This window comes from Manis pentadactyla, chromosome 5 (genome assembly GCF_030020395.1).
Source record: "Manis pentadactyla isolate mManPen7 chromosome 5, mManPen7.hap1, whole genome shotgun sequence".
Lineage (NCBI taxonomy): Eukaryota > Metazoa > Chordata > Mammalia > Pholidota > Manidae > Manis > Manis pentadactyla.
The window spans coordinates 57,925,976-57,937,739 of record NC_080023.1 but is presented as its reverse complement, the minus strand read 5'-3'; the positions used below and the strand labels follow the sequence as shown (position 1 = coordinate 57,937,739).

General features: G+C 34.5%; 1 protein-coding gene across 1 annotated transcript; it reads left to right on the top strand.

Moving 5' to 3' along the window:
- Positions 1-716: 716 nt before the first annotated feature.
- Positions 717-9,151, top strand: JCHAIN (joining chain of multimeric IgA and IgM). The gene is made up of 4 exons (XM_036878982.2): positions 717-892; positions 3,895-4,021; positions 7,439-7,519; positions 8,196-9,151. The coding sequence occupies exons 1-4, from the start codon at positions 829-831 to the stop codon at positions 8,398-8,400; spliced, it is 477 nt and encodes a 158-aa protein (XP_036734877.2). The 5' UTR covers positions 717-828; the 3' UTR covers positions 8,401-9,151.
- Positions 9,152-11,764: the final 2,613 nt, after the last annotated feature.

Below are 11,764 nucleotides of genomic sequence, written 5' to 3'. Positions count from 1 at the left end.
TCCAAAAGCTCAGGGATTTGTTTTTGTGGGATTTTTTACATTAATTAATGGAAAAAATTTACAAAAAATATTGCAGTGATGGATTTTTCTGTTGAGGTATCTCAAATGAAAATCATTTCCTGGGTTTACAGTTCTGAAAAGGTGTGACTAGATAGATGAGCAAGCACAAGGTCTGCTTTAATGCTGTCAAATTAAAAGGTGGCAACCGATATATCTAGTATCCACCTGCTTCTAATTCCAATTCCATGTCTGAGCTTATAAAATAAGTGAAAGTAATCAGAATCTGTATATATCTTTGATATATAATATATATATATTTAAATCTGGTAGCTTGGTTAATGGAGGTCTAGAAGAAAAGTTGACATAAAATACAATTGGGACCTTAAAGGACCTTAATTCATTCCTCCTCTTCTTCCCTTCATTTATTGTTCCAGGCAACAGCAAACATCATATATTTGATTTGAAAACTTTATTACCTAGGTTGTATTTATCCATATTTAACATTGTTAATGGACTCCTGCCTTGAAATTATTATTAGTCTTCTGGTTTTGTTATATAGACTAAATGTAAAATAAAAAGTGATTGCATCAAAGCATGGCTTTTGGGGGATACTTTGGAAGAAAATACCTAAGTTTAAGTTGTCCATTTCTTTCCAGTGCAGCATTTAAATTTCAGACTTCAACCGCAGTTGTGATTGTTTTTAGTTTGTTAGCTGTCTGGGGTGTTATTTTAAGAAAGCAGAACCACCGTCATTTGCACACTCCTTATAGATCAAACACCTTAACCCTGACTTTTGAGCTCTGTTTTTTCAAAAGAAGTGAGGTCAAGATGAAGAACCATTTGCTTTTCTGGGGAGTCCTTGCCATTTTTGTTAAGGCTGTTCTTGTGACAGGTATGTGGTATTTTGAAAATGAACCCAGATAAAAGGAAAATGATAACACAGATCTGTTCTTAAGATTTAAACATTATGTTTGTGATTTGGTTGGTCAGCTAGCTGGCTGTTTTTTTCTAACATGCCCTGATCTTTATATGACAATGATCATTATGTAGTCAAGACTTACTGTAATTCTTTTTATTTTTTTCTCTTATTTGTTTGCCTACAATAACCTACAGAATAAGAAAAAATATATTTCTGGATAACTATGATAGCTATACTTATGAATATCCATACTGAATCTTGAATTCACATTCTGGAGAAATGAAGTAAAAATTATTCTAAGTACAATATAGATTGAATTGGGATTTTATTTCTCCAGAGAGACAGGTATTAGTTATAATAACTTCCTTGGATGTTAGCCTACAGGTTTATTGTCACATTTTAACAATGTTTAATATTATACAGGTTGCCTATAACTTGATGGCTGGACTTTGGTTATTTTGTTTATTAACCTTTCAGACTATAATAGAAAATAGAATACAATTTCAGTATAAAATACAACATTTAATTATTTTCATCTAGAAGGGCAAATGAATTAGAAATGATATAATTTCACTTGATTATTTTTAACACTAAGCTTATTATATCAAGAAAGAGTATGATGTAATTAAGAATAATCATTTTACATGTGTTTTTATACTAATTTAGCACTAAGAATAGCAAATTTATAATAATATTTAAAATATAAGGACAGTATATGTTTTTTACATATAAAAATATATACGGTTATGAAGTTTATATACCTATAAACATATATGTTAAAAAATATAAATGAAAGAGCTACCATTTATTGAATACATACTATGTTCTAGGCATTATGCTAATTGCTTTACATATACAACTCCATTAATTCTCACCATAACCATTTGAAGGTGGGTACTATCATTTCTGACATATAGTTGAGCCCATTGAGATTTAGAGAGGTGAGATAACTTACCTAAGGCCACACAGCAAGCATGGTCAGCAGATGATGACAGATCAGTAGATCAATAGAACCCAGGCCCTCTGATCTTGTAATCCACATTCCTACTACTATCTTCTCTGCCTGTGTAAGAAAATCACCTTTTCATAGACTCATTATGTTCATATCTAACTTGTGTTGTTAAATCTATTTGCTAATTTGTTGAACAGAATTAAATTTAGCAAATGTTTACTGAGCACCTACTATGTCTCAGGTGCTCTTGGAATAAAGTAAGGCACAGATCTGTACAGGTTTATTAGGAAAAATACTGCCTGTTAGAATGTTAGAATCTTATAAGTCTTGGTAAATTGAAAGTATTTGTACATTTTCTGGTAGATATTATTAGGCTGCCTAATATTTTCATGTAACAGTGAAAATATATTTTTCCTAGGTTTTTGGTAAGAAAATAAATTATATGCCATAAATAAAATGTAGACATTTTCTATTTAAGACTTAAAAGTCAAATCACATACATGATTCAGTCTATATTTTTGGTCAATCATCATGCTCATTTGTATTTTATTTAAGAGTCATGAATACAAGAGTAGGGAAGAGGACACTGTCTGAGTCATCTTACTCTTTTCAAAATGCTAAGAAGCATTATATCATTATCTTGAGTTGACTTCATAATGTTTCTTCTTCAATACTGTACAGACTTCTATCAGAAGATTTATTAAGAAGTTAAGAATAATAGCACAATAATACCTTATAAAGTATTTCCAACAGTTATAAGTACAATAACAATGGTCTTAAAATGTTGTTGTAATGACTGTTATCACTAAGACTGAAATTAGGTCCTACAATTATGTCCTCTGCTCTGGGGTCATCACTGGAATAATTGACTTCCAGTTACAGTAATATCTATCCTGATCATTTAGCTTTTATAACTTGAATTTATGTGCCAAAAATGTTTACTTTTTACTTGAGGCCTGATGGGAGGAAATATTAAAGGTCACTTAGCTAAAATTATATCAACAAAAAAGATGCTTTACATCATTATTATGATTTAATTAGCACCATTAAAGCTGTTATTTACTCTTCAAGTATCTAACTGACCTAAGCCCAGATACTAAGAAATTTTCCTTGTTTATTCTTTGCAACACTTACCAGGGCTCTTTGCCTAATATTCAGCTTAGATGATAAATGTTGAAACTTAGAGTTAAGGCTTTAATGGTCGCCTTGTACTCATTCATTTATTAATTCTTTCTGTACACAGGTACAGAATATATAATGTTATATTAAAGAGAGATTGCAACTAATAATATTTTCTGAATTATTTTTGCAAATTTATAACACTTCGTCTATAAATTTGTGTATATCTTTAAAAATAATCCTTACAAGAAATGTTAATAAATATAGCACTTATTATTTTATTTGATTGACACATTATACCATGATAACATGATTGTTATTATGAAAAAGACCATAAATAAATTTATGAAAATTGTAGTAGAGAATATTTAAAAGTCTTACAAGATAAGATTATCTTGGGGAAAACATACCTGTTCCTAGTGTTAATGCAATCTAAGCAAAAAAAATAAAGTGTGTAAATGTACTTCAGGAAAGAAACTTCAAACTGGGTTTATAAAGGCTAATGTTATTTTTGGTTCACTTTTGAATGATCTGCTTTGATCTGAGAGAAATCCAGTCTAGATTTTTGTTTTTTTCTCTCATTTTTGCATTTGGCACTGATTTTTACAAGGCCACCTTATTCAGAGAGCTGTGTTTCTATTAAAAGCAGTAGATGAAAACTTTCAGCTGAGTTTCCAATAGACTCATCTGAGGAAAAAAGAGAAAGTTCCTTTTGGAGTACATCTGGATTTGCTTAACTATGCTGTGAGATTGCACTTAGCTATTTTACATTAGGAAAGAGAACAAATGGAGATAACTGAAACTGATCAACCATAAAACTTTTCTGCAGGAAAAATAAATGAACCCAATAGAAGTATATAAATAGACTTTTGTTGCCCTTTCTTAATATGTTTGATCTTCCAAGCCCAAGATGAAGATGAAATGACTGTTCTTGTTGATAACAAATGTAAGTGCGCCCGGATCACGTCCAGAATCATCCCTTCTCCTGAAGATCCTAGTCAAGATATAGTGGAGAGAAACATCAGAATTATGTATGTAGCATTTCATATTTTCTCCCCCCCCATGTTGTAAGCAGGGATACTTTATGATATTAAGTATTGTTTGAATGGAATACCTATATCTTTACTCCTCTTTTTGATGTGTAACACCTTCATGAAGTTGGATCTAGTTAATGGGCTTGAGCCAATCTGTAGAAATTGGGAGCAAGAACCAAGGTTTCCAGGTGATCTAAAACCAGTCAGCTAGATCAAATTATAACTGAAGGTTCCAATCTAGTCATCAATATGCCTTATTTATATGGAGTTATTTCAGTTTGAATCAGAGCTTTCAGTTGCTCTTTGATTAGTTCAGACTGAAGCTTGAGATGACACTAAAAGCCCTTATTTTGTACAAAACAGGGACTACAGAGTATTTTGTACTATTCTCAACTATCTATATAAAGATGAAGTAGACTGATCAAATTGACTACTTTGATTCAGTCTTCACTTGTAGACTGGATTTCAGGTGCTTATTTCATTTCACACGCCGTCCATAGTTGCAAGCTATGAGAGACTTACTCAATTGCAAAAATGCAAGTAATATTTAAGAAATGAGACTCCTATTGGATCCAGTAAGTAGTAAGTCTCCTTGTGAACCTTGAATAGTTTCTCCCCAGTCAAGTACCTCTTACTGAAACAGAATATAGCATTCAGTGTCATTCATCGATGGGAGAAGAATTTGAAACAAATTCTGGCTGGGTCACTTAATAGCTGTGTGCTCTTATATGCAAGTTACTTATCCAATCTAAACTACAACTTTTTCATCTTTAATGGGGGGAATTAGTATGTGTCGAACACAGTTATTATAAAGATAAATTGAGATCTATTCCTTTCAGAGACTATATAGTTTCTAGCACATTTTCAAAAATTATTTGCTCTTATTTATTCACCTAACCTATGTGCCAGTTATCATGATGTCACTATCCTTCTTGAAAGCTTTTTGGTAGTGTCCCCTACATGGTGACCTGGATGCATTACAGATGCATTGGCCTAACCTGCAACACTCAGCAAAACTTTCAAGGCTCAAGGTCTTCCACTGACATTTTTTAAAAATCATCTTTTGTTTGAAAATCCAGCCCCTTCATAGCACCTTCCTGTCCTCACATGCACAGTGTTTTTTTTCCCTTCTGTTTTTGTGTATGCTAATTCCTATGCTTAAGGAACTCTTTCTCTCATCCCTCTTAGCCTGGTTAACTCCTCCTCAAGGCCTGCATGTCTTAGCTTAGACATCACATCCTCTGCAAATTTTCGTTAACCACACAGACTCCATTCCACAGAGGCCTCTGTTAGGCACAGAGCAATTTGACAAGCATGTAACTTGGAGGAACGGCATCCATGACACTGATACTTAGTCTGATATCTATCAGTGCTTCCCTGATCTCACTTCTGTAAGTTTTGTACCATTACTGTGTCATTATGGCATTATTTCCAACTCCATCACTTACTAATGCTGTGACTTTGGGAAAATTACCTAACTAATATGAGCCTGTTTCCTAAACTGTGGAACAGGGATGATTATATGTTTATGTATATATATGTATACTTTATAGGGTTGTGAGGATTAAATACAATAATGTATAAAAGCATCTAGAACAGTGCTGGGCCCAGAGTAGATATTCATACTTGTTTATTCCCTTACCTTTCTCATTATCTAAAGCCATTTTCTGATATTATGGGAGCCTTTACAATCTAATGAAGAATGGGGCCGTTCATTCATTCATTTGACAAGCATTTATTGAATGCAACTGAATGCCACTGAGGATTGGAGCAAGGGATAAAAACAATTTATATAAAACACAGTCCATGCCATCAAAGAATTTACAGTTTAGTAGGGAACTTTAAACAAAAAGGCAATTATAATACAGTATTATAAATGCTACAACAGGGATAAACATAGCATATTGTAATAGAGCTAACGAGGGGCACCCAGTCCTATCCTGGGGGTTGGGACAGTAGGAAGCAGGAAAGGGTGTGGAAGTGGATGATGGCTGTTGGCTGGCTGGCTGGGAGTTAACTGGTAAATGTGTGTGAGGAATGACAGGGTTAATAGGTGTGGCAGCTCATTCCAGGAAAAGGAAACAGGGTTACTGTGAGGATTATATGAAATGATTAGGTAGCAATGTTTAGTATAGTACCAGGCACACTATTAAATACTTAGTAAATGCTAGAAATGTTATTGCTAAAGACTTAGAGATGAGAAAAGCATGGTAAATGTGTGGAACTGCAAACAATTGTTTATAGCTAGCTGGCTTTTAGTAATCAGAATGGCCTGGTGAGAGGTGAGGCTGGAGAGTTAGATGCATATCATGAAATGCCTTCTGTGCCATCTTAAGGAAATCCTCTTATCTGTGGGGAGACACTAGGTTTAAGCAGAGAAGGAAATTAGGCTTGTATGTTAGGCCATTTAGGCAATAATGTGGCTAAGGTACCGGAGGGGTCAAGACTGAAGGAGGATATTGCTAAATGTAGGCGAGAAATGGTGGTGTTCTTGAAGCAAGTGGTAGATTTCATAGATGCAGATACTTAGAATCATTTAGCTGTGAGATGGATTCGACATAGGTCATTATGGAGAGGAAGGACTCAGGGATGGTATCCAAGTTTTTGGCCTGTGTATCTATGTGGATAATATTGCTAAATACTGAGTTAGGAAATACAAGTTTTTCTTTATCTGTATCTTTTGTTAGGGAGGGGTACATATGAAGGAGAATGATGACATAGATGAAAAAATATGAAAGTTAATGAAATTACCTGAACTAGTTGACAAGTGTTATCTAATTTTTCATGGAACATAACTAAATCAAGAGATTGGGATTGCAGTTACTCCTTTACTGTAGTAGCTGTGTGAAATTGCTAGGTCACTAATGTCCCTGATTTATAATTTCTGCATCTCAAAAATGTGGATAATAATCTGTCCATTCATTCCACAAGTGTTGAGCATTCCCACATGCCACATGTCTAGTGATGCACTGGGAATACATAAATGATTTTGCCTCAAGAAACTTATGTACTCCAGGGAAGCAACTACATTGTAGACAAGCAACTATGATATGGCATTTGTTATGCTTACTAAAGATATAAGAACTTTAATGAGATTACAGAGGAAGGAGTTTATTGAGGAGTGGAGATGGGATCATCATTGAATAAAACTTGGGCTGATTTTTAATGTAAAATCAGGAATTTACCAAGTAAGCAAAGATCAATGACAGAGGAATTGCTGTGAGGTTTATTTTGAATGGGAAATGCTTAAAATACTGCAAATTACCATGAGTTTACTGTTGAGCAATTATGGAGTGCTAACAGTATTAAATCTCCTGATGAAATAGTAAATACTGCCCTACCAATATGCCAATTACTAAAAATAACAATATCTGCTAGTTTCATTATTTTGATTTGTTTTTTTCCTTCTTTTAGTGTTCCTCTGAACAACAGGGAGAATATCTCGGATCCCACTTCACCACTGAGAACCAATTTTGTGTACCATTTGTCTGACCTGTAAGAGATTTTCCTTCGTACTAACACAGATACAAAAGTTAATAACTTTTAATTAAACTTATTAGTAAGAATGCTTTTGAGACTATGTTGGAGTAAAAGCATTTACCAATTTGAACTTTTGAATACATTAATTCCTATGTTAATTATTAGGTATCATAAATCTATAAAATTTATCACAGATAAAAGTTGGCTATACATTTATTCTAAAGAAGAAATTATTGCCCTTAGGACAGGAAGGGCCAATTTTTCTTACTAGTTCAATGAGTGGATTTCAGGCATGTTGATATGCAGGTGCTTCTTTGGAAACCATAGAATCCAATATCAAACAATTTATTAAAAAAAAATCCTTCCTTCCATGTCATTATAAGTAACTTTTTAAATCCTAGCATACAGTTGGGAATAAACCTAACAGAGTAGAAGTTGCTGTATGGTGTAGACAAAACAATCATATTATCATAGCATTAATTGTATTGCTTACTTTCAACTAATTATTAGAAATTGAAAAATCCCATAAACCCGTTCTATATTGTAACATCTGAGATCTGAAAGGAGTCACCCTTTATCAGCTGTCAGCTCAGAGCTGCAAGAACTAATTTTTGATAGAAATGTATAGTAACTCAGATTCTGAGACACTGTTTGATGGGGATTGTCTAATGCATATGTATTTTTTTTTCAGCTGTAAAAAATGTGATCCTGTAGAAGTGGAGCTGGATGATCAAATAGTTATTGCCTCCCAGAGCAACATCTGTGATGAAGACAGTGAGACCTGCTACACTTATGACAGAAACAAGTGCTACACAAATAGGGTCCCACTTACCTATGGTGGTAAGACCAAAGTTGTGGAAACAGCTTTGACCCCAGATTCCTGCTATCCTGACTAATTTAGTCATTGCTGACTGCACAACTCCTTATCTAGAAAGACTCTCCTTTTTGACCAAGAAACATAATATATTTACTACCAATTAATTTTTTTTTTGATAATGTAAAACTAGCCCAGACTCCAAATAATTGAAATACTAACAATGTTATTTTTATTAAGTAATTACTTCTTAATTGTATGTTCACACTCTAAGAATCGAAGTTTCTCACTTATCATCCTTGCCTGAAGGGATACACATCCTTACGAATATAATTTCTAGCTCTTAAAAAAACAAAGGGAGAAAATAAAACCCAAAGAGTAAAAATCAGGAGACATGATTAAATTTTGCATTTTCTTTTTTGGCTTTGCCTGGAGAGCAAGAGCTTTTGCACATTCTATACTATTCTTTTTTAAAAAAGTATCACTGTGTAGAGAAAATTTATATGTAAACATCGGTCAATTTTATTATTTCTTCATTAGAAAAGTAAAAATTGGAAAATGTGGAAATATTTATAAAAAATAATTTAAGATGGGATCTCTAATTTACAAAACCAATGACCTGGAAGTGACATAATTAGATGCATAATTAAAAAATGTGTTTTGACATAACACAGGTTTGGTAGCAGATGATAAAGATATTTTTTTGATAATCAGGATAATGTATGAAATCCCCATTCGAAATCATCTATTTTGTAACAAATTTAATGAAATATGTATTCCAAAAAATGTATTCTCTAACACACTTTGAGCAATTAAATAGATTCATAAGCATATATCTGTGTGAGATAATTTATTGGAAAAGAGTTTGCTTATGTTAACTTTGTTGTAAGTTAAAATATAATTTATTACTGATGAACAGTTTGTAAGCATGATATAATTATGCATTAATCACTGAATTTGTACATATACATATTTAAGGTAGCTTTGTCATTTAAATATAAGATTAAATAAAAAGACAAAGTCCCTTCCAACAAACAGTATTTATCATGGCACATAACAATTTATGGCAGAGAGCTACGGCCAGATGACACACGTTTCTAAGGTACTGTGGAAAGTAAGTGCTGACTGGATTTCAAATAATGGGAAGCTGATTAGTAAAATCAGTTTTTTGAAGAGGCATTGTTCTGTGTTCTCCTTTTTAAAAATGGTAATAGTGATTTTTATTAACTTCCGCTGTGTTCATACTGTTTCTGCAGTGTTTTTAAAGGGGTAAGTCTCTGGTGCTGCAGTAGGAATCATAGTTTTAATCTGCTGAAGATGTCGTTCTTGGCTAATCTTCACCCGAGCATGTGATTTTAGCCAAGTGTTTGAATTTTATTTGATCAGTAAATATTTATTGACTATTCATCACATGCAAGGTAGATGTTTTGGAGATTAAGCTGTACTAAGTGCCTTCAAGATGATCACCACCACTCTTCCTAGAACTTGCCTCTGGTGTCCTCTTTTCCATGAGGCTCATCCTGACCATTTTCTTAAATTTGCACCCCATTTACTTATTTTGGTTTGTTTTCTCCTGCATACTTTTCACACTATTTAGCGGAAGATATAGTTTACTTATTTATCATGTTTATGGTTTGTCTCCCCCAACAAAGTGTAAGCTCCGCAAAGGCAGGCATATTTTTATTTTGCCTGGTGATATATCCCAAACACCCAGCATAGTGTCTGGCACACTGAGGTGTTCAATAAATATTTGCTGAGCAGCTAAACATGAATTCTCTTATGTTCAGTTGAGGAGAAGAGACATATGCATAAATAATCACAAATCATTTGTTAGAATCTCATAAAGGCAAAGAGATAGGGTCCAAAGTGTTATGAGAATTTATGGGAGACTTCCCCCCCCAGTTTGACATACAACACTGTGTAACTTTAACGTGTACAGCACCATGACTTGACATATATATCTACTATGAAACAGTTGCTGCACTAAGTTTAGATAACATCCATCACCTCATATGGTGAAAAAAAATTTTTTTTCCTTGTGATGAAAACTTTTAGGGGGATACTGTTTCTGAAGAGGCTCCTCTAATCTCTCCCCATCTTTACCTTAGTTTTTCTGCACATCCAATAGAAAAAGTTTTGTTTCCACCTTGCAGATTCTTGCAGGAAAGACCCCCAATTCTAGCATTATTGCCTCATTAAATGCCAGCTAGAAGAGGACTGCAAGCTAATCATCCTGTAGCTCTCACTTCTTTCAGAAGTTCAGTTAAGCTCTAACACCATCATTTAATAACAACTTAGCACCAATCTAAGTGCTTTACTAAGCATTAACTCCCTGATATAAATCCAGAATAGATGGTGGTGTTACCAAGTTCAAGCTCATGCCACTCACCTCACTATATACCAATAAGTCAAGAGACAAGGTGTTGGGCAAGAAAAGTGACTTATTCAGAACGCCAGCAGACTGAGAAGATGGTGGACTCATGTACGAAAGAACCATCTTAACTCAGGGTTGATTTCAAGCTTCTTTATTAGGGAAGGGGTGAGTGGGAGGGGATTGAGGTCACAAGTTGACAACCTCAGACATCTGGAAGTCAGCAAGGGTCTGAGGAGGGTTGTGGCCTCCTTGTCCTTGGTTAGTTGACTCCAGTCAGCTTGTTGATATGAGTCTGGCCATGATGTTCCTATAAGTCCTTGACAATCCAGTTATCATTTTTGTTCAAAATTTTTTATCTCCTCTGGGGAGGAGTGTTTTGGGTAAAGGACTGGTTGCATCAGTCTTACATCATAATCAAAATCCCTTTTGATAATTAACAAGTATACATGCAGGGCTGCAGGGCTGACAGAAGCTTTTTGATCCAAAGACTAAGGCAGCAAAGGAGACAGACACAATATGAAGGCAGAGATGCCATTTTTTTCACTCAGTTACAGTGGCTCTTCAACTAGTTACTGAAGAAAGATTAAAACCTTCCTGTTGTTTCATTTGTAATTTGTTTGATTAGGGGGAGGTTTAGCAGGGAAACACTACAGAATCAAAGTAGACAAAGTGGCTGTGAAAGGAGCCTCTGTTTTTTTTCTGGCACTCTGACCTAGGACTCTGGTATCCATCACTGTGTTTGTGTGAAGTCCATGAGCTGCTCCCAGCCAATGATGATGGAGTGTGGCAAGGATACAAAGACAGGCCAATAAGAAAGAAACAAATCCTACCATTTGCATCAACATGGATGGAGCTGGAGGATATTATTCTCGGTGAAATAAGCCAGGCAGAGACAGAGAAGTACCAAATGGTTTCCCTTATTTGTGGAGTATAACAACTAAGGAAAACTGAAGGAACAAAACAGCAGCAGACTCACAGACTCCAAGAAGGGACTAGTTGTTACCAAAGGGGAGGCTGGGTGGGGAGGGAGGCAGAAGGGGATTGAGGGGTATTATGATTGGCACACATGGTA